The sequence below is a fragment of the Alligator sinensis genome, unplaced genomic scaffold (assembly GCF_000455745.1).
Source record: "Alligator sinensis unplaced genomic scaffold, ASM45574v1 scaffold1207_1, whole genome shotgun sequence".
Lineage (NCBI taxonomy): Eukaryota > Metazoa > Chordata > Crocodylia > Alligatoridae > Alligator > Alligator sinensis.
Window position 1 is genome coordinate 84,883 of NW_005842867.1, and position 24,357 is coordinate 109,239.

The following is a 24,357-nucleotide window of genomic DNA, read 5'->3' on the forward strand; positions in this document are numbered from 1 at the left end:
CTTTACTCTGAGTTGTCTGTATGGAATGTTCTTGCATAATTCCTTGACATGCAGTTTCTATCTTCTAAAGTAGCCCCCAACAACTTGAAACGTGCCCATTTTAAAAAGCAGCAAAAGTGGAGCACTAGTGTAGTATCGGAACATACCTCCCTGAAAACGCGTGGCTTTACAATCCTAAAGAAATCACCTCTCCCCATCTGTTGCTAAGTGAAAGCTCCACAGTTGGTGTACCCTATTGAAAGGTCAACTATACTGTTTATTCTCGAGTACAAAGTACTGTTAAAGCACAAAAGTAAACAAGCTGATAAAAGGAGATAAAGTTTTATTTCCTAACCTTCCAAATGCACTTTTTTTTAACCTTTCATAATAAGTAAGTATAGCAGGTAAAAACATTCAGACATCTGCATTTTCTATAAATAAATCAACAACGTTACTTTAAGATTTTACTTTTACTTTCTTCCATGAAGTCAATCTTCTCACTTGACAATAATCCTTTATTCTATACGCAGTGAGACAGCAAACTGCCAAATGTTTGAATAAATACCAGGGTTTGAGTGGAATACTTAAGTCAAAAGACTACTATCTTAATTTTATTATTTTATTTTACATTTTTTTTTTAAATTGTTAAAAAAAAATGCTACTACATTCAGTTGTAAGAGATAAGGAAACAAATCACCAAGATGTGACTATCTTGACAGAACAATAACATTTTTATTACTGTAACCCTATTCTTTTCTCAGCCCAGGACTTCCTTATAATTTTTTCCTTTCTGTACCTGTCCCATTAGTTTAGATTTTTTCTTTTTTTTTTAAATAGTGTCCATCTTGAGGCAATTTTATAGCATGATTTTCAGAGGGCAGATACATAGCACTTTCTAAAAACTGAATTTCTTCAAGGTCTTGTGTTGAACTTCCAACTTTAGGCATCCAAAAAAAAAAAAATCTAGTCATTTAAAAAAATTTTAGCCACTAAGTCCAATTGTTAATTATAGGGATGGTGTATTTCTATTTGTCCTGCCATACAAACAGATTTCCAGGCTCAATATACCAAATAAAATTATTCCATTTTTTTCAAGTTCTTACTTAGAAGCTCCCACAGTCCAAGTGAATAAACAGTCTATAAATTCAATGGTAATGTTTTTATTGAAGCAGGAGACAGCTTTTTAAATGAACATGTGGTATGTATCCTATACTGGCAGAGATAAGCAAGTCATGTGAAAGGTACTCATTCTTCAGGCAGCTCTAGAAGACTAAATAATCTTTAAATTCTGGAAGTGCCCATATAATAAAAAAATTCAAATCTCAGAATGTCTACAGCTGACTTGTTTACAAGTCTTTTCTCTCGAAGTAAGATTGTGTAACAATAATAGAAGCTCAGGTACAATAAAGTATCTCAAACTTTGCATTGAGTAGAGTTGGGTGGAGATTTTACTTTATAAAATGACCAATTCCACAGACAAAAAATAAATAAAAAAATAAAAAAAAATACACACACACCCACCCACCCACCCGGTGTTCATATTTTTTAAATTTATTTTTAAAAAGAGCAACACTCCTTCAGTGGATGTGTATAATTTCCTTTATGCACATACAATTCAAGCCTAGAACGCAGCTCATATCATGACTAAGCATCTGTATGCCATAAAAGATAATTTAATTAAGCAAGTCAATTTGCTAATCTCAGACTGTATATAATTTACTGGACCCAGCTAATGTCTTCCCACCCCAAATTTAAAAATCTGGAAGTAGATTAATTCCATTTTCTGTTTCCTCATGATGTAAGCCTTATTGGTAGAAGTTTAAATGCCTGTTCAATGCCAAACCATGGCATGAAAAAGCCAGTATTTGCCTAGGCATAACCAGGACAGAATTTTCAGTGGTTTATTTTGACTGATTTTGTTTCCCATCGGTTGAAGGTAAACAGCAAGACAGATTAAAAAAAAAATTGAGTTTAAAAAACTTTTTTTTTAAGTGATTAAACTGGGATAAATTTGAAAAATATATAAAAGGGAACTTACCCAGAAGTGGCATAGGTTGGCTGACAGGAGCAGGCATAGGTTGGCTGACAGGAGCAGGTACATTAGTCGGTGCTACTGGTGGAGGAACAGTTGCATACATTTTGGAACTGTCACTAGTTTCAGAATTTCCTCTAGATCCAGAAACCACTGTTGGAATAGGATTTCCAACAGATGCATCCTTTGTAGTGTCTTCACTTACACCAGTCGCAGTAGCTAAGGAACAAATTACATTAGTGTAAAGAAGTTAATATTATTTTTCCTGCATGCATACAATTTTCTCTCTCTAGTTACCTTTCTCAGCTTACAAACACTTACAGTTTGGGATGTTTACAGGCGGAGTGTGAGGAACAGATACAGGAACAGAAACTGGAGGGGTTATAGGTGGTGGTGGCCCAGGAGGAAGAAAACCTATACAAAAACCAGGAAGGGATCAAGTTTAACACTACATCATACTTTTACATTATGTGTTAATTCTGTAGTTTCACTCAGACACTTTTAATGATTACTGGATTAAACTAAAGTATATTTTCTGGAGCCTTCTATATACCTGGTGGCAAATGCATTGGGTTGAATCCAGGTCGTAAAAATGGAGGTGGTGGTGGGGGAGGAACCCCAGGGGCAAATCCAGGAGGTGGGATTCCCATTGGAGCAGTGAAAGCAGGTGGCTGGAGCGCACCAACTACAGGAGGGCCGGATGGGTGTGGCGGAACCTATGAAGAAAGGTAAGAATTACCCTCAAAATTAAAAATGTCCATATATAAAAATGACCATATCGCATTTAAACAAGGAAAACATCTGTGGTTAATGAACTGAACTGACTGTTTCTGGCTATCATGCGATTCAAGTTTTTATTAATCTATCACAACTTTCATATCCAGTTTTCATTTAAACATTATAAATACAAAACAAACAAGCAAGCTTTCCTGCATTTTTCTCAGCTTTAAACAAACAGAACTGAACTAAACTGAAGTGAAGAAAGTGTTCTTTCTGTAACTGCCGAAAAGACTACTTCCAGGTAACTTACCAGTAAGTTCCCCCAGTTCAGAAGTTTAACTTTGTTTATAAAACTTGAGCAACAGTCACTGTTCTGCTTAATGTTTAAATCAACTGAATAGATAAATCAGTTTCAACTTCTAGGGGTGTACAATGGATCCATATCGGCCCCCAAAATCTCTAATTTCCAATAAGGCCACCTCCAGCTGTTAAGTCTGGTGTGGTGGAAGAAGGGAAGGGGCATGAAGAGGGCAGATCAATGCCCCCCGCAGTGAGGGAGAGGGCAGGGGTAGGCAGGTGGCGCGGCATGTACCTCCCGGATCTGCGTGGGGATCTTCTCAGCAGGGGCTGGGCTCAGAGCAGGTGCCAGTGGTGCTGGGAGAATGCTGTATCCACCCCAAATTTCACTGTTGCTCCACTCCCAGCGCTGCCACCACCAACCAGCTGGTGCAGCCCCGGCTCAATGCCCCGCCCTCCACCCACGCACTGGGAAGAGCTGGGGCTGCGCTGGGAGTGGAGCAGCAGCAAAATCTGGGGTGGATACAGCATCCTCCAGGCCTCATCAGCACCTGTTCCAAGTCCAGCCCCTGACAGAAGAGCCCCACGCAACCTGCCCCACCCTGATCCTTTGAACAGAAAGTCCTTTTTTTTTTTTGGTTCGTTTCACACAACTGAAATAAACAGAAAAATGAAACAGAATACAGATGGGCGTGATTTTACTCAAACACGGGAACAAAAAAGACCAGTTAAATTACATCTGAGTGAACTATGAGCATATATTATATATATATATGGCACCATCTTAGGAAGGAAAGCTTTTCCTTTTGTATATTCAGTCACATCAGCCCATTTGAGTAGTACAAGTAGATAACAGGATTACTATTATTCCTAAAAGCAATACAGTTACTGTAGCCAAAGAGCTGAACTACAGTACTTAGGCATAAAAACTGTTTTATTAAATTCAAACTATAGGACCATTTAAAGCTGTGACGCGCCATCTAAAACAACTAGGCAGACTATGCTTTACCGACCAGACTGGGCTGGGAACCACCCAACACTGTGAATGTGAAACTTGAAAAAGAGAAGACCAGCTCAAGCCCCAAGTCCTAGGCTGAGGTTGCATGGTTTACCAGAAATAAAAGCTGGTATTTTTTGTCATAGATTTTTGCCATCTCCAAGTCTGCCAAAAAAAAAAAAAAAATGTGCAAAAAAATGTTGCTAGTAGATGACATTAGCTGGTATTTTGCTGCCATAAAATGAACATACTTGACACAGAGAGCTCCATTATTTATGTCAATAGAACTGTTTTCTGAATAACCTTTTTTAAAAGGCAACATAGGTTTCTTTGAGAATATACTTGCACTGAATTACATGAACTACATGACCCAACTTAGTTTTTGTTACAAAACATTATAAAACTTAACCTTTATTTACATTTCCTTGCTGTAATGGTTATATTCCTAAATCCTAAGACAAAAATTTCCCCTTTTTAATAAATCAATCACTCAGTTATGTGAGTTATCCATGTCTTGCTAATGTAGACAGACCTTTACTTGGTGTATTTACTAGGGCTGTGTGAAGCTTCAGTCACTGATTCGATTTGGAGGAGATTCAGCCTGATTTGGCAGCCGAATCTTCAAATCCAAACTGAATCAGGAGACCCATTAATCTCTCCGAATTGAATCAGAAGCCTCTGAATCAATTTGGAGAGATTCCACAATTCCGCCATAGACACAGCTTTATATGTTTTTTCTACATACCTCAAGGTACCAGGTGCAGCTTGTGAACACTGAGATGGTGGAGTGGATGGAGCGTCCCACAGGAGCGCCGGCGGGGGGGGGACACGACGTGCATGTCAGCAGACCCAGAAGTGGACCACAAGTATTTCCAATCCAATTCCAGGTCTACCGCTAAGCACGCGGAGGACCCCACCCTACTCCTGTGAGACGCTCCATCTACACCACCATCTCAGTGTTCATGAGCTGCGCCTGGTACCTCGAGGTATATAGAACACCCCCCCCAAACCTGTGTTTATGGCCGAAATCGCCGATTCTCCAAATCAGAATTGAATCTTCAGCTTCAGATTCAAATCCAGCCAAATTGAAAATCGGGACAGTGATCTGAATCAGTGAACTGAATCACTGTCCCCTGATTTGGGCTGAATCCGAATCGAATATGACCCGCTTTGTACATCCCTAGTATTTACCTTTCAATCAACATGTTATTTATAATAATTGTTGTGGTTTTACATTTGAATAATGTGCCGTACCTAAAAATTCAATACAAGGAACCCACACATCAACATACAGTTTTTTTCCCCACCCACTTATTTAATTTTATTTTAATGTATTAATTTTCTATTGCCTCTACACATGGACAAGAAGAGAAACAGATGTGAATCGTATCAACGAGGAACTGGAGAGTATTTCCTTCCCTAATTTTAAAATGCAAGCCATACAACTTTCAGCACATACATCACTGAAAGTTAAACTTCTTTTAAGATTTAAAAGATCCCCAACAGATGTGTCAGAAAACTGCATGCAGTTGTGAACCATTACTGGACTTCTGAACTACCCCCTCCAAGTAAGAAATGAAACACAGTAGAGAATCCACATGAAAGTACTGATTATAGCTTTTGACCTTTTGGGAACACATTCGGACAAAAAATGCTGGATTTCGATGTCCTAGAACAGGGGAGGCAAACTTACCTGGCCCCATGGGCTGGATGAGGTCGGCTAGGCTGGTCTGAGGGCCAATGTTAAAGCCACATACAGTCCCCATGGTTCTAGGTCCAACCTGCACACTGCCTGGAGCACACGCCAACTCTACTTTGCCACGTGCACTGCACACAACATGCAGTCTGGACCTGGAGCTGCATATGGCACAGGAAGTCCAGGGCAATCTGCATGCAGCGCCCCACTGAACTGGCCAGTCCAGATCAAGCCGTAGGACATCCATATGCACCAAAGCCAGTGTGCAGTGCCAGTCTGGCGGGGTACCAGATGCTACGCTGGACCCCCTGTGCCGTGTGCAACACCAGATCCATCCCATGTGCAAAGCAAGCCCCGGAGTGGAGTCAGTGTGTGCTGCATGCAGTGTATAGGCTAGACTGTGCATGCTGCTGGACTGGCTTTGCACAGTAGCTCTGGCATGGCCCAATCCAGACCAAAGCATGGGGCTGGGGCCAGTGCTTACCCTATCTGGTACGTGGGGTTGGTCCAGAGACCCACAGGCCAGATCATAAGGGTCCACGGCCATAAGTTTGATGCCCTTGCTTAGTTTCTCCAACTATGGTAAGACGTTCACAGGATAACAAGTTTTTAAATACCACTATTATACACAATTGCTAGCTACGGACTACAAAAACTCTTTCCACTTTAAAGCCTGACATTTGAAAATAGTATAGTTTTATAGTTTCTAGGGTTGGAAGGGACCTGGGCAGATCATCTAGTCCGACCCCCTGCCATGGCAGGAAAGAGTACTGGGGGTCAAACGACCCCAGCAAGATGGTCATCTAACCTCCTCTTAAAAACCCCCAGGGTGGGAGCCTGCACCACCTCACTTGGAAGCTGGTTCCAGACCCTAGCCGCCCTGACCATGAAGTAGCGCCTCCTGATGTCCAACTTAAACCTTCCCTCCGCCAGCATGCGTTTCATTATCCTATTAGATTAAGAGAGGACCTAAAGCAACCTAAACAACTTTGTACAGAAAACCCCACACAGATTTATCCATTTTTTGAATATTTAAACCAATTCCATTTTTTTAAATGGAGGCAGGGTTCCAATATTGCCTGTTCCCGAGTCTGCCTGCCATTTTGTGGTCTACTGATCACATTTCCTAAGTTAAAAAAAAAAAGCATTCTTTTGTCCTCTTACTTTAAGAAAAACCCAAAGTAGGGAACACTTGGAAGTTTTACAAATGCAACTAGCAATACACAGATGACTGCCAAATAAGCAAAGTAAAGGTGAAAGAAAATTACTTCTTCCTCATCACTTTTTTTTTTTTTTTTTTTTTTAACACTTATCTTAGGCATCACAACTGCCAGTATTGGTATACATTTCAGACTGATGTCATTTAAGTCACTGTCTCCTTAACTAAGGGGAACACTATCAATGTAAACTATACAAGCATTATTGTGTACCAAAACTAGAGTTCAGAAATTTGAATGACTTAAAGACTACTCACTGAGATGTACAAAAGTATTCCAGTTATGTTCAGATTTTAGAAGTACTGTATCTTATTTAAGTTAATAAGTTGGTTTATAAACAGTACATTGAACAAGCCAAGGCAGTCTGTGATAAACTAAGACTGAAAGATCATGACCTCTCTAGTTAAGAAAAACCTTGCGATAATTTTCACTGAAACAAAGCTTACGTAAAACAGGTAATATGCCTCAAGGAAAGATTTCCTAGGCATACTTAAAGCATCATCTTCTTTTATGATCTTAGTATAAGTTTGGGGTGGGGGTGAGCACAGTTTAGGGATGAGATGAGCATCCAACAGTAGCAAAAGAACAAGATAAGGACTATTTAGAAAAGCTGGATGTGTACAAGTCAATGAGGCTGGATAGGATGCACCCAAAGGTGCTGAGGGAGTTAGCTGACATGACTGAAAAGCCACGGGCCATCATCATGATGATTGAGAGAGGTCCCAGACTATTGGAAAAGGGCAAATATAGTGGGGCCAGCTTTAAGAAAGGGAAGGAGGTGGATCTGGGGAACTACAGACAGGTCAGCTTCACCTCAGCCCCTGGAAAAATCATGCAGCAGGTCCTCAAGGAACCCATCTCTAAGCACTTGGAGGAAAAGAAGGCGATTAGAAATAGTCAGCATGGATTCACTAAGGGAAACTCATGCCTGACCAACCTGATTGCTTCTATGAGATGACTGGCTCTGTGGATGCGGGGAGACCAATTGATGTGGTATACCTTGACTTTAGCAAGGCTTCTGATATGGTCTCCCACAACATCTCGCAAACAAGCTAAGGCAGTATGGGTTGGAAAAATGGGCTGTAAGGTGAATACAAAGCTGGATGGACCACTGGGCTCAAAGGGTAGTAGTCAATGGCTCAATGTCTAGTTGGCAGCCAGTATCAAGTGGAGTGCCCTGGGGGTCAGTCCTGGGGCTGGTTTTGTTCAATGTCTTCATCAATGACCTAAAAGATGGCACAGAGTGCACCCTCAGCAAGTTTACATCAAGATGACACCAAGTAATAGATACACTAGGAGGGTAGGGATAGGATTCAAAGAGACCTCAATAAATTGGAGGTTTGACCCAAAAGAAATTTCATGAGGCTCAGTAAGGACAAGTGCAAAGTCCTGCACTTAGGACAGAACAATCCCATGTACCGCTGCAGGGTGTGAACCAACTGGCTAAGCAGCAGCTCCGCAGAAAAGGATGTGGGGGTTATATAGTGGACAATAAACTAAATATGAGCCAACACTTTAACCTTGTTGTGAAGACTGAACGGCATACTGGGCTGCATTAGTAAGAGCACTGCCAGATTGAGGGAAGTGATTATTCCCTTCTATTCAGCACTGGTGAGGTCACATCTGGTGTACTGTATTCAGTTTTGGGCCCCCCACTACAGAAAGGATGTGGACAAATTGGGGACAGTCCAGCAGAGGGTAACCAAAATAGCAAGGGTGCTGAGGGACATGGCTTATGAGGAGAAGCTGAGGGAGCTAGACTTAATGAGTCTGGAGAAGAGAAAACTGAAGGGGGATTTAATAGCAGCTTTCAACTACCTGAAAGGTGGTTCAAAAGAGGATGGAGCTAGACTGATCTGTGGCAGCAGATGATAGAACAAGGACAATGCTCTCAAGTTGCAGCAACAGAAAGTTTAGATTGGATATTAGGAAGAACTCTCTCACTAGCAGGGTAGTAAAACAATGGAACAGGTTACCCAGAGAAGTTGCAGACTCTCCATCCTTGGAGTTTAAGACCAGGGTAAGACAAAGCCTTGTCTGGGATCATCTTGTTGGGGATGCTTTGGGCAGCGGGTTGAACTAGATGACTTCCTGAGGTTCCTTCCAACCCTAATTTTCTATGATTCTTTGATAAAACTTAATACAACATCCAAGTAATTTTGGTACATTCAGTCACTGTCCAATGCCACATTTTGAATTCAGTATCTACAGATGTAAGCACTAATAAAGTCCTTAGTACAGCCACATTATCAATATAGTATTCACTCTCACTTCCTGCAGCTTCTATGGTCTTTTACGTTTTTTGTTAATTTGACTTGGCTTAGCTGCTGAAATCAGACCACCTGCTTTCTCTTGACTGGACCCAGAGGTCTGAGACTAGATAAGATGCATTTTTTCCAACATAAGAAAGTTAAAGCTTTATCATCAATTAGTTGTCCGACTTGAATGGTCTTTCCTCTGCCTTCATGTCACACAAACAGCCTACACTCCTAATCAGAAAAGGCACATCAGGATACAAAATAAAGAAAATTATTTATAATGCCATGCAGAACTTCTCCCCTCTAACTCATGAATGAATATGCTGAACTTTGATTTTAAGTAGCCTTCTAGTTACAGATGTCCAGCCACGAAGGGAAAAAAAAAACAACAAAATCTCACCTGTGGAGGAGGCACGGTTATTGGTGCAGGCATGGGAACAGGAATTGGAACAGGTAAAGCTTTAGGTATTGGTGACACTGGCTCAGTATGTGTGGTTTCTGCACCTCCATTTTGAGCAACTTCATTCTCAGATTTCTTGGGAATTCCTTTCCACTCTGAAAGAAATGAATAGACACTGTTTCAGCTGAATTACTACAAACCATACTCACCGTCAAACATCATTAACTAGAGCCACTGTGAATTACTTTTGAAAGTTTAAATTTTGCCACAAATTGGTGATTTGTTCAAACTGATGTTATACAGCATTTCATATTTAGATGGAAAGTTATGCTTTTTTGCCTCAAACTAATGAAAATAATGCCAGTTTTAGAGTGGAGTTGTTTGGAACAAGTTCTAGTCAAGAAATGTAGTTATTCCAGGGCAAAGGAAAGTAGTTTTCGCTCTATGATAATCATTATGTTAGGGGTAATGATCTGTATAAGTCCACACTCCTGGGCAAATAAAAAGAAGGAGCCAGTCTGGCAGCATGCAATAGAACAGCAATATTAGTTACAGCCCCCCCAATGCAATTTAAAATGAAAACGTATTTTGGAGGCTCTATTGACCATTAATGTTTTCCATGAAAGGAGACAAGGGGAAACCAAAGGAGATGACCAGCAAGACAAACCTGAGGAATGGAGAAAAGCAAGGTATCAATTAAGGAGAAAAGCAGGAAGAAAAAGAAAACAAGAGGTCAGGAAAAAAAACTCTACAAGGATAAACCCAGGCATTCATATATTCACTATTTGTTTTTGTGTATCCATAATGGCTAACTGGACCAAACAATGTTTAACAGCAGTGGATCAACAATGCTAGTTCACCACACACAATGGCAGAACGTTAAAAAAAATCCTAATGTCCTAATTACTAGCTCACAAACCAAGAAAGTAACCTTCAAATTTAAAATGTCTTGTATTTAAATACAAGAAATGTAAAACTCTAGAACTATTGGTTCAGAGAAGATACCTTTAAGACCAACTAAGAAATTGCCAAAAAAAATTTTTAAGTGTGTTTTTAATACAACATACTTGTGCTAATAATGCTGTAATAATTAGTTTGAAAGCCGTAATAATTAAGCAAGCTTAATTAAGCAACTGTGTGTGCAACTGACCTCATGTGGCTTACCGCAAATGATCATTTTCTTATTATATGTAAAACAAATGTGTATTTATAGTGCACATTTATAGAAATATATGGGTACAGCTTAGTTGAAATCAAATACAAAAATATCACCAAAATAATGTTAAAACTAATATGGAAGCCATAATAGAGACATTTATGAAAACATACCATTCGCAGGTCTACTGAGAAGTATAAACCCAAGAATTTATCTGAAGAGTTTTAAAATCAAGTTATATTTTACCTGGACTAAGCGTTTCATTATCCAACATTCCTCCTTCACAGAAACTTTCAAGATCTTCAGGCTTAACTTTGTCCCAGGGAATATAGGTAACACCTAATTCTACATCCCAATACTGTTTATAATCTGGTTTAATTCCTTTATTTAAAGCCCATGCGATCTTAAAGAAAAAGAAATGGATAGTTAATGAGTAGTTTGTGTTTTAAGTTTGCTCAGGACTAACTCCTCTCTAAGTTGAGTAGCATTCAGCATCACAATACAAGTTTGATATCATGAATCAAAAGATACCACAGACAACTGAAACCTAATTAAAAGTTTAGACAAATCATAATCACTTAAGAATACAGTTATCTGAAGTGGAATTAAACCAGGACTTCAGATCTAATTCTTATATAGATTTGGCAAAAGATGCTCCCACAACCTACTACTTGCCTTAGAGTTTTGAAAGGCTTATGTACAACAGTGTAAAACCCCCTAAAAGCAAAGAAAGAGCATTAAATATTTGTAAGTATTACCTGAACTAGATACTTACTGACCAGCAGAAGCTGCATAGTAATTTGCTCTAATCGTGAGTAAATTTGCTACCTGTAAATACACACAGCAAATTTACTCACAATTACTTACTATACCATACGGCACATGCAGATAGCCAACCAGGAGTAAACTTGCTCCCAGTCAGCAGTGGCCAGGAGATTGCTCCTTGCCCGCAGGAGCTGCCTGCTGCTAAGGTACTAGAGTCCAGGCAGGGACAATGTCCTTGTGCTCCAGCAGCAGGGAGTTCCCAGGCCCCGCTCCCAGATTGTGATTGCCATCCAGTTGAGAGCTTGCTGTCAGCTGCCCCACCGACACATTGGGGCAGGGGGCTGAGATTGGAGCCTGATTGGGCTCCCCTGCAGGTTTAAGTGCCTTGGGGCCCCAATCAGGGAGCCAGGGCCAGGTGCACCCTGCTGCCGAGGAAGGGGGATATTGTTCCCGCTCAGGATCCGGTGGCAGAGCCCTCCCCAGCAACAGGCAGCCCCTCCCCAAAGGCAGGGAACACTCTCTCAGCCCCCACCAGGAGACAGCTGTCCCCCAACCAATGTTCCCCACCAGCCCCTGGGCTAGCAAGGAGCTCCCCCTAGCTGCTGCAGAGGGCCAGGAGCAGACTATTGCCAAGAGCAGATCTGCTCCCGCATCCCTGCACATTTAGACACATGCCTGGGGTGGGTTTACTCTAGCATAATTTACTCTAAAGTAAACCCACCCTGCAGCATTTGCACATGTAGGCATACCCTGAGAAGTTAGCTTGATAACTAGTTAACAAAAATCAGACCTTCAATTGTCTCTCTCTAGGAAACAGCCCTGTTAAGATGATCAAAAGGAAGAATGTAACTTTATTTAGTCCTGTGTTCTCTACAGGTTTCCCATTCAACAAAATTCAATCTTCTTGGGTTTTTTTTCTTGTAAACTTTTTTTTTTTTTTTTTTTTTTTTTTTTTAAGTATACACACAGTCTATTTTAACTATTATAAAGAGAGTTTCAAAAAGGCATCCTTTTTGTCAATGTGAGAGAAATCCTTAAAAGGGAATGGGTCCAAATTCATTGTTCAGCTGAAGTTTACTCTCCAACAACCAAAATAATTATGTCATTCGTCTAAAAGATACCCAATACAGTATTTGACAGTTTAACAGCTAAAATATAAAATAAAGATTGTAAATTTTAGAACTGAATCAATTTCAAAATTCTTTTCGAAAGTGATACCTTTATAGATTTCTGATTGACTTTGAAGTTGCCTCGGCTCAATTTTTGTAGGGCACGATAAGCATCTTGTCTGTGAACCATTACAATATAGGCACATCCTCTAGGTGGTATCATCTGTCACAATCACAAACATAACATTACTTAAGCTTCTGCACTGACAGAACAAAAGCAAGCGATAGCACACATTTCATCTGTTGCATGCTTCAACATCAGCCTTACATTACAAGAAGTACTATGGGTGAATAAGAGGGCATAAGCAAGCTAATGCACAATAGTACCCTTTTATTAAAGTAAGTGTGTTTACATTTCACATGAAGAAAGGATGCCGACTGTTAAAGGAAGCTTGCCACTAATACATGAACACTTTTTGCCTCGGTCTTCCCAAAACTTAATTCCCAACTAATCTCCATTTTCACTTTCCTTTGCGTAACAATTTCCAATATATTTGAAGAAGAAATGTTCTTCTAAATTTGATAAATTTCAATGGACAGAAGAAAACAGGTGCCATGTGTTATGGATTTTTTAAAAGTTATTTATTTTTAAAGAAAAAGTTTACTACTACTGTAAACACCATTTCCATTTAAAAAAAATTCAATGCAGCAACGTTGTCATGGATCCTGCCATATGCTTAAACACAGTAGGAAGGAAAACACAGCAGTAGGGTGTTCACACAAAAATTTCTACAATCAAGGGTCTAAATATCACTAATATGGAAGCAGGCAAATGGAGGACAGAATCTGTCTGACGCATATTATGCGCCTCCTTAGCCCATTAGCCAAAGCAAATGAAACAGAGGTAACTAGCCTGGGGTTAAGCCCAAAAGTAATGTTGCTCTTAGAACACAAACACAGCTTTCCCTCGCTTTACGCGGGTTCTGTGCATGTGATTTCACTCTTATGCGGTGACCCTTTTTATACCAAAAATTCATTATATGCAAGGTAAATTCACTCTTATGCAGGAGTGATGCGCACCAAAATATAGTCTCCTGTGTGGAACTGTGCTCCTCGCTTGTGGTCTGTGATGCATGTTTCTATAGGTGCCATCCCCATTATGGCTTCTAAGTGTCCCGCTAGCTTATCTCCTAGCCCTCTCCCCAGTCCATCAATGAAGCACAAGAGAACTTCACTAACACTGGAGACAAAACTGGAGATTTTGAACTGTGCAGAAGCTGGTGAGGGGTCAGAAATGTGGTAGAAATGGGTCTGGGGATCAGTACAGTCAAGTCTTAGAATGCATCCCTATTTGTTACATTGTAAAGTGGGTTCCCTTTATGCAAATTTAAGTTATGCGCCATTTTCCAGGAATGCACATACAGCATAAAGTGAGGGAAACCTGTACACGTTGTGGCAAGTGCTTTGTATTTTCCATAGAACTGTTTTACTTAATTAGAAAGTGATGTAAATAAGAGAAAGAGGCAAATACCGACCTTGCTATTGAATACTAAAAATAACATTTTAAATAAATGGGTGGAAAAAGTCTCTCTGCAACTAAAACATAAGACATCTGCTTGGGTTTTCTTGCTATTTATACTCACGTTTATAGATTCAATTGGGCCAAACTCCTCCAAAAGACTTCCAACATCTTGTTGAGTTGTTCTTTTGTCCAGTTGTCCTACCCAAAGTGTAGTACTACAAACTAGAATTAAAAAAAAAAAATTTTTTAATTAGAATTTTAAAAGTTTGACATGTTACTTACTACTAGTACTTTTAATGCAACCCTTGCGGTAGAAAGCTCATTAAAGATTAACGAAAGATTTTTGCTCCTCCTGAAGAGGATACAAAACAACATCAATCTTTCAGAACTATCTAAAAGCTATTTCCTTTTTTCCTTCCTTCAGGAGATGAACTCAGGGTTTCACTTGTGCCCTTTACAGTAGTCAGTATTTTAACCACTGTTAGAATACATATACAGACTTCAAATTTCCCAATACTTATCTGGGATTTTTGACATTCATGAACTTTGCAATTTAACATAACAAGGAAAACAATCCCCTTACACTCTTAACAGCACAGACCTATGGATCTGCCTGATGTGATGGATAAACACTAAAGCAACAATGATGCTATTGCTATAGATTTCCATTGCAGTCCAGTGCAGCAGGCTGCAAAGGAAGAGACAGTAAGTATGGAAGAAGCTGGTACCTAACTTAGTTGTGGTACCAGGCACAACATTAGAATGGTCTTGCCTGTAGCCAGGACAATCCAGTAAAAGTGAATGACTTTTTTTTTCTTTCTCTGTGATATTCCTGATACTGTTCCCTTCTATGCTTCAAAGATGAAGATGTATGTTGAGTATATTAGGTCAGAGAGAAGCAGGCAAGAAACATACGCAAGGTTTTTATAACTCAAGTCATTTTTTAGATTGAAAATACTTCAATATACCAGCTCCCACAGCCACCTTTCATAGGTCCTTAGCTTCTGTTTTCCCTTCTCCTTTGACAGGTCCCAAGCAGTCAGCCCCAGATGTCTCAGATCTCAGTGGCAGTTAAAATGACAAATGAATTAATCAGGCAAGGTGTTGGCAAATCAGTATCTAAATCTCTGTTGAGGTGCTTGGCAAGATTAGTTATCCTTCTGATAGTGGCACCGAGTCACCCAAAAGTCTCCGCTGTTCAAAAAATCCTTTAGCTGTTGCCAGGTACATGTCAAAGAAAGGGTCTTGTCCTGGACTAGCATTATAATCACGGTTTTATTTTGTCTGACTCTAGGAATTCCTTCACATGCTCAAGGAGGACTTAGAAAAAAACCTTCCTATAATTCATCTAGAAATGTAGACAGAATCAAGGTCACAAGAGTGCAGCATTGTTGGTTCCCACATTCCCTTCACAAATATCTCATTCAGATTCAGACCTACTGAACAGAAAAACAGAAGCAGTCTGCTCAACCAAAAGAGGCAAAGACTATGAGAGAATATCATATGACTAGAGAGAAGCAGATGAATCCCAAGGCACAGAAATACTCCAATAAGATGAATTATCCAAGTACAAAAGGATCTGGAAAACAGAATGCAATACACTAACTCCAAGTTAGCCTCAGAATAAGCTAAACTATCCTGTTATGGTTTAGGAGACTTTATCCAGATGGGCCTCAAAAATTCCCATGGCAAAAGGCACCAAGGTAAGTCCAGACAATCCTTAGCACAAGAAGGAGTGGACTTAACCTTTCATTTGAATCAAAGAAAGGATTTCTAATGGCCTTCAAGGTGGGGGAATCATGCAGCAGTGCAGGAGAGGTAAATCCCAGCTTCTCCCTAGGAAAGCCAGTCTTGATCTGAGGCATTGCAGAAGCCAGGAGAGACAGACACACCTGTAAACTAGAGAAGACATAACTGCAGTCCCTGGTGCATACTACCCTACATCCCACTCTGATCCTCAAGTCTGATATTTCTGCCTTCAGAATTCTGTTTTTCATTTGAAGACAGATCCCAACCAATCTAAAAGCCTAGGCCTACCTACCTGTGCAGATAAACTGGGTAATGGTCCATCATTAATGCCAAAATGAGACATCAGCAGACTGCCTATGTCCTTAGACCAACACTGCTACAACCAACACCCCTGAAAAACGGGACATCAACTTTTGTCAAGCTAAGCAGGACTGTCCCTCAGCACTAAGGAGTCAGCATGAGCTGAAATTTTCCAGCACTGAGGATCCCTGGCATGAGCATTTCCTGAAACATATCCGACACATTTTGCATTGATATCAAATTTCATATAGGTCTTCCATTATGAATCTTGACTACAGTGCTAACTTAGACACAGATTCCCTTCTCACAGAATTAAGATAATGACATAAACGCTGCAACAGTTTACAGGTTATTTATAATCTTGCACAGATCCAAGACCCTTTATCTTGACCAAGTCAAAGAGCTTGAATTTCTTGGGTTTCCTTAACCAGGAAACCTGAAGCAAGTGTTTATTGGCCGTCTTTCTGGGTTCACTGAGTGGAAGATCAACAGAAGCACTAGATGGAAAATAACCCTCAAGGTAGGAGACAGACATATCAAGGACATGACTGGAATCAGGCAAGACACGAGCCGTTTAAAAAATGCCATCCTCAACAAACTTAAGTCAACTACCCAACCTATGGAGGCAAAAAAAACAAACAGTGGAGAACTGGAAAATACAAACCCTTACACTACTTACAAGTTATATTAGGCGTTTGAGAAAAAAAGCTTACATTTCCTCAAAATGAAGAATGAATGCCTAATTCTGAGGATTGTACATCTACACATGACCACAGTCAGAATGAACAGAGCAGATGAGGCAGCACTTCCTAACTAACCTCATCTGTCCACATTAAGTGTGCATTCAGAGGATGCTTGTGCATTAAGGAATACAAAAAAACCACAGGTTACTGATGCATTAAGCATTTTCCCTGTTCACTGAACATCTTTTCTTGGGAGGGCATAGATTAGTGGGCACATTTCCTTATGTTACTTTAAACTAGTCCAGAAAGGGTAAAATAGTAGCCCCATTCTTTGTCACGCTGAGCAGAAGCTGCATGGAACGGGCTTTATTAAATGCAAAGAACTCGGGTCCACAGATAATGCCCCAAAGCAGTTCTTCAACTATCATACACTTTATCTCATTAGATTTTAGGGGCATTTTTACATGTGCTCCAGGGGTGGGTACTTTAATTACAGTGACTCTGAGATCCAAGATCTGAGCCTTAATTAAAGCATCTGGAGCATCTTGTGTATCAGTGTCTCTGCACTTCTAAATGGCGGTAGGGGTGCTTTACCTAAAGCTCGAATGAGTTTTAAAGTACCCCTGCTGTCATTTAGAAGCATGGGAATGCTGATAAACAAGACATGGAGGCTGGCTGGAGCACAGTAATTACCATGCTCCGGCAGAGTGTGTTAATCGAGTCTGCTCCGATGTGCTGTAATTACAGTGCATTGGAGAAGCCTCCTGGCTCATGTACAGGCACCCTAGAAGCTTAGTTCCACATCTGAATTTTTAGCTGTTTTATTAGTTGCAATATTTTTCTGAAAGTGCACTCAAAACTAGATCTGTAGAAAGCTTAAAAAAAAAAAAGTCCTGACATTTTGCACAAAATGAACCTGTGAACAGAAAGACTGAGAATCTGAGAAGCAGTATAAGAACAAATTTGCTATCTTTGTTACAGAAGTAAATTGAGTTGAGAGAACTCACCACTAACAGTTTCTGGCTTGATTTGAGGAAGGCCTTTTGACCTGCGTTCTCTCTCCCTCTCTCGTTCACGTCTCTCCTGAGATCGAGACTTAGGAGAGTGCCGGCGCCTATCCCGAGATCGGGAGCGAGAACGACGATGACGTGACCGTCGAGACCGAGATCCAGATCTTGATCGTCTTCTCTTGGGCGATCTAGTTTTAAACAAAAATATTTAAGCCACACTATTTGTTATACACCATCATGGGCCTACAGACAAAACACTCTAGAGCAGGGGTAGGCAACATTTTTTGGCCAGAGTGCCGAAAAAACGACAATGTCTACCCTGTAAGGTGCTGGAGTGCCAGCACACCACAAAAACAAAAAACTGGGGTGTAGTGGGTACATGGCAGGATGCACTGCATATTTAATACTATTAATAATCATTAGTGTTGCTTTTTTTTTTTTTTTTAACAGTAAAAATTAGAGAGAGAGTTGGCATCAGGCAGGAAGCGGGGGCTACTCCAGGGCTCTACTACTTGGGCCACAGCAGGGGGCCCAGCAGCACTGGAGGTGGGGCCCAGCCACCCTGCCCACAAAGGGACACTGCCTGGCTGGGGCAGGATGCCAGACACAGGGGGTTCCTGCTTGGTCTGTGTGTGTGCCGGGTACAGTGGGAGCGGGAGCTGCAGCCACAGGCTGTTCCCCAGGCTCTGGGAACAGCTGCCGCAGCCAGTGCTCAGGGCCAAGCCAGCCGGCAGCCTGCAGCACAGCGGCTCTGTGCAGTGCCTGCCCCAGCGCTGGCCCCTTGAGGGGAGCTGCAGGTGGGCAAGGCCAGGACCAAGGCAGGCCGAGGCAGCCGCAGTGGCTGTTCCTAGGCTCCAGTGGGCTCCCATGGCCAGGCCCCTGCACTGGGGACTGCTCTGCCCTGCCTGCAATGTGCCCAGCGTGCAGGGAGGCCGATCCCGGAGAGGGAAGCCCCCCCGAGCCCAGCTTCCTGCCCCAGCCAGACAGCATCCCCACGTGCGCAGGGTGGTTGTGGCCCATCCCTGTGGAGCTGTGTGGGCTGCCCAGGCCCCACCACGGGTGCTGCTGGGCCTGCCTGCCCGCCCACCACAGCTCGAGCCCGCAGAGCCCCAGGCAGCCCCCGCTTCCCACCCAGCCCCCGCCTTCCTAAGGGCCCGACCGGGCTGGCTTGCCTGTGGCACCTCCCCCCACGCCGCCCAGACCATCCCAACCACCCAGCCCCAGCACTTGGCACCTCAGTGCTACCCCAGGTGGGACAGGGCGTCTGCCTGCCTGGGCAGCTCCCTCCAGGGGCCAGCTGGGCTGGAGGGTGCAGCCTGGGAGCACGGGGCGGGGGCAGTAGTGCACAGACAGCCGCCCTCCCTGCATTCTTCTAGCTCCGCCCCAGTGCCTGCTGTGGCGCTGACATCTGTGACTGCACAGGAGAGCCTGGAGCAGCAGCTTAAACCCCCCCCCAAACCCTAATTTCTTTGCATGCCAGGAAAAATGTCTCCACGTGCCGCTAATGGCACGTGTGCGGTGGTTGCCGACCCCTGCTCTAGAGGATGCCCTGGCTCCTCTAAAGATGGGGAGGGAGAGGCTGTGTGGTATGTTCTGTAGCACAGCAATTGTTAGGGGGTGGCTAGAGGTGTGAGGATTGGAGGTCTCCACTGGAGGGAGCTACCTGTGGCAGGAGGCTGACCCCAAGGGGTTTTTCACAGGATTTGATGGCTAGGTAAGAGTAAAGATTTGGTCAGTTTTGTTTTACCACACTGTTGTCAAAGCATTTTCATCATTTTTTTTTCTTTTTTTAATATTTAGTCTTCCTCTTAATAAGCCCTTTGATTTTTCTGTTATTTAACAAATTGTCCATGGTGAAATTATTATTTCAGGGCAAATTAATAACCTGGACATACCCACTCAAAAGAGTAGGGGACTAATGAGCTTATATACAAGCCAAGGGTGCATCTTTAGGAGCACCCCAACACGTTAGGGTTTTGGCACATCACATTACAAACTTCTATTTGACCCATAAAAAGCAACAATTCAGTTGCTGTATTTATGAAAACTGAAATCCCTTTATAATATGGGAAGCTGCCCCAGAACTGAAGTGTCACACACCTCCATAAATGAACGCGTACTCACTTGCCCTGTGGAATCTAACTGTTCTGTGCCAAGTGAAACAAGTTCAACAGGGGAGTACAAGTATGTGCCCACAAAAAAACCTACAGTGCAGTGGCTGGGGCACTACCCTGGACATGGGAGATGTGGTTGATGAACACTGTCTCACCACCACCATTTTTTCCCCCCAGTGTTTCGTGCACAGCTTGATCTGCTAAGCCTGCCATGAGAATACTGGTCAATCAAGCCCATTGGACAACACTAGGGAAGGAACAGTTCCTAAATAATAAACAGACTTTTGCTATGACAGATGTGGAGCTCTGTCATTATTGCAGTGCCTCTTGGCCTCCTTAGCTGCTTTCATGACGAAAACTTCAGTGCCTACATACAGTCTTTAGGCATCTCCTCAGCAGCAGCTGAAGGGGGTTTTTGCATGTAGAAATTAGGAGGAACCGAGACACCTAGGGTGGGAGGGGTTCTGTAAGAAGACTTAAGGTGACTCATTTCAAGCGACAAAGGCAAAGCAGAGGTTTGCATTCCCTGAACCTCAAGCTGTCCTCTAGGTCCCAAGGTTCTTAAGCTGACAACCACACACAATTTTGCAGACAAAAAACAAACAAACTTGCCTTGAAGCAGATCTAGATCTTGACTTTCTGTTATCAGAAACATGTCGCTTTCCTTCTTGAACAGGGGGCTGTTCCACTTCCATTTCCTAAAGTGACCCACAAGTTAAAAGGGTGTCATTATTGTAAGAATTTTATTTCAGTCAATTAAACCCTTCGCTGAGGTTAAGCTAAACTAAACTAATACTTAGCTCGGAACAGAAACTTTCAAACAGGTCCCCTTCACACACTACTTTTTTGTGGGTTCAAAGTGCAGTTCTTGACATTTTTTTGTAACACGCCAAATATTCAGGCAAGCTGTCCTGCAATAAAAATGGCAAACAAAGCTGTAACTGTAGATGCAAACTCCCTCCACAACCCCCAGATCCACAGTGCCCATGCAGCCAGATGCACATGCCCTGTTTCAAGGTGCACAGCACCAGCAGCTGAGGATCAGACAGCTTCACTATCCCCAGCTCCCTCCACCTTGGCGGGTAGGTGCAGCCAGCTGCATGTCCTGGCAGATGTGACTCAGATCTGACAAGTTTCATCACAGATCCCGAAAAATCACTTGGACCTGCCACGCACGCATGGCATGACAGGAGCGACTCTGGGGATCTGCAATAAAATAAATCAAATCCCACTCACAAAACAAAGTTATCATATTTCCTCAAACCCAAGATAAGGCAGCAAAGGGGGGGGGAAGGAGACTGTAATTGCCCAGGGGAGCAGGCAGTGGGAAAGCAGGTTCAGGCACTGGAGATGGGGAAGAGACAGGATGGAGATAAATTTAAGACACCCCCCTCCCCACCAATTAGGTTCTATACATGGAAAATTATAAGAAATTTCTAATTTTCTACACAGAGAATCTAATTATTGGTGGGTCATCTTAAAACCCAAGTTATTTCAGATTCAGGTAAATACAGTACCATCTGGAGGAGGGTCACAGAACTCTTATTTCTCTTCTAGTCACCAATGGAAAAAAGAGTTCAACATTAATGAGCACATAATGTTTTAAAATAAAATCATCTGAAACCCTCAAACAGTTTTTTTTTTTTTTCAGTTTACTTAAAATGTCAGTGTCAGACAATACGTATTTCCACGAAAAAAAGTATGATCAGAGTAACTTTAAAGACAGTAGTTTTAAAACCTTTTTAAGCTTATCACTGTTACAATTTAGATCCAAAACCACCACTCAGCTGATCACTAATTTACATACTAGTAAAAAACAAAAGATTTTACTTAATTTCCAACTCAAATTCTCAATTTTCAATCTTAGCTTGAATTTTTTGTTTGAACAATTAAATCTTCAATCAAGCAAAGATTAACATTACTGGCAAAATGAAGTCTACAAGTAGGAAACTGCTTGGACAGATGTTATGAGACTCCTTTTTAACCCAGCCTAACCTTTCTTCCCCCACTCTCTCAGCTCCACCCCAAAGATTTTTTTAAAAACCAAACAGGCCAAAAACTACTCAAAAGCTAATTAAGAGATGTGCAGTTTGTACTGTGTACACCAAGCCATTTTTGAGGCATAAGCAAGAAAACAGAACGGTTCTTTTAGTTGACAAAAGGCTCTAATCAGCAAAGTTCTTGAAAAGTCCCTTTAAAAACTAAGTATTTTTCAGACTAGACAGTCTCTCTCTCTCTAAAAAAAGGACAATTTTGTTCCAACTATAAAGTTTTCTTATAACAGGGAGTCGGTCTGAAGTTGACCACCTGGAGTTAAACATGTTTAAAGATACTCAGGGAGACACCTCAATTGTATACATCCACACTGGGCATGTCTACAAGTTCATTAAACATGCCTTAGATACTGAGCATTTAGTTTAATATTTGCCTAATAAAGTACTAGCACCGCACATGTTTTTTCTGTGATGCTTACTGCATATTAGCTTAATAATACTGCACAGTAGGTTATTAGCATGGTTTTTAACCACCACGCTACTGCGCAGTGTTATTAGGCTAATGTGCAGTAAGTGTCTTGTGGGGAGACGCCCATTATGTATAAATAGCCAGGTACTTTGCCAGAAGCCCACTAAATAGCCTTCAATGCTTAAGTCCATAATTAAGTAACACCTATTAACAAAGGGAGGGGAAAATTCAGACTAAGATATTCCCTATTGTGAGAAGAAAATTAAAGAGACAATTGAAAAGACATATACATTGTAGTAATTTGGGAAAGAACCGAGATGCGCTCAAATCACCGCTTTTCACATTTCTTTATAGGAGGCTCTATTTGTGACCTTCTCTAGAAACATTAGAAATCAATATAATTAAAAAGACAACCACCCTTTGCAGATGTGTGTGGTTTAAGAATATTATACTCATTAATTTATCACGAACTGAATTTGTTTCAGTGCCTTCCATCAATTTGAACTATGATGTCATTTGCCTTAACTGCATCCCAATTTAGCTAAACTGGTTTGTAAACCAACTTATGTTGGACAATTTTTTAAAACAAAACTTCATAAGTCACAGGCTTTTTAAAATGATCTTTTATACTAGATCGGGGTATCAAACTCACCCTGGGCCCTCGGTCATATCAGGACCATAAGGGCTCCTTCAGCACCAGATCCATAAGCCAGCGGCAACTGCTTCAAGTCTGGGGCTGGGAAGCACATTTGAGAAGCAGGATGGAGTTGCATTCAGAGAGCAGCACATGGGGGGGCAGCATATGGCAGCATGGGTCCATATTTGGGTGGTGATGCACATCTAGAGAGGCCTGCTGCTGATGGCCATGTCTATCAGGGTCTAGGGACCCTAAATTCTGGGGCAAGCCCCCCAACATCCAATAACCTGCCAGATGGAACAGTTCTGCAGGCTGAATCTGCCCCACAGGCCATACATTTGATACTCCTGCACCAGATGGAACAGCCTTTTCACAAGATCTTACAACTTCTGCCCAGACCTCAAGAGAACTTGCTTTTCTTTTTTTAATTCTATAGTCCTATAAAGGTCAAGTTTTTAAACTTTATATTCACATCTCTGCAAGGCCTTGTTATGTTCAGATCAGAATGCCCGATAGACTTATAGATAGTTTCATTTAAACTTTTGTAAAGCAAGAAGAATTCAGACCAAAAAAAAAAAAAAAAGGTGCTGTGCTCCATCCTCTCTCATGCAGAAAAGTGAAATAACTTTAAGGGAATGGCTCTGATGTTCATTGTGTCATTCTGTTAAAGACTAGGGAGGTGGGGAGGAGCAGGGTTTATACTTGACAAAACATTCAGTTTACCAATATAGTGCTTCTTTTTGTAGAGTGTTATAAACTGATTCAAACAAGTTTAGCTTCCAAAAAGACGTTAAAAGTTTCTATTACATAACTAAGCTTTGGTTCATGAAGATGGAAACATAATGGTTAGTATTCACATTTTCCCCAGAGGGCAGAGAAGATTCCTGACATCTTTCACCTGGACACAGCCTTTGGAGAAAGCCACCAAAAAGAAAACACAGAAAAGGTAGATTGATACTGCTGTCTTTTGAACTAAGGCTATATTTAGAATATTCAGTTTAAAAGACATATTAAGTATAGTATGCCTTGAATATAAAACTTTTTCCTGAATTGAGTACTCTGAAAAACTAGTTGACACTTTTTCCAAAATACCCTCCCCCCTCAAGTTCCAGGTCATGGTTTTCAACTACTTTGGTTATGGAAGTAACTAATATATGCATCAGGACTCTGGCAAGATACACTTACAAGAAGGACAAGACTGTCATTTCAGTAAAATGGAGAACAAGTGTGTTACTAAGTAACCACAGGTCCAA

At 41.5% G+C, this 24,357-nt stretch overlaps 1 protein-coding gene across 3 annotated transcripts in view; it reads right to left on the minus strand.

Moving 5' to 3' along the window:
- Positions 1-24,357, minus strand: part of SCAF4 (SR-related CTD associated factor 4) — a 64,136-nt gene that overhangs the window by 8,226 nt on the left and 31,553 nt on the right. For 2 of the 3 annotated variants that reach the window (XM_006035691.3, XM_014525718.2), the window contains exons 10-18: positions 20,617-20,702; positions 17,888-18,078; positions 14,270-14,370; positions 12,736-12,849; positions 10,999-11,155; positions 9,597-9,751; positions 2,565-2,727; positions 2,333-2,425; positions 2,018-2,230 (exon numbers count right to left, since the gene is read on the minus strand). In XM_006035691.3, the coding sequence (XP_006035753.1) occupies positions 2,018-2,230; positions 2,333-2,425; positions 2,565-2,727; positions 9,597-9,751; positions 10,999-11,155; positions 12,736-12,849; positions 14,270-14,370; positions 17,888-18,078; positions 20,617-20,702 (1,273 nt within the window). The remainder of the gene's footprint in view (positions 1-2,017; positions 2,231-2,332; positions 2,426-2,564; positions 2,728-9,596; positions 9,752-10,998; positions 11,156-12,735; positions 12,850-14,269; positions 14,371-17,887; positions 18,079-20,616; positions 20,703-24,357) is intronic. The other variant, XM_025191887.1, reaches the window with a different exon arrangement.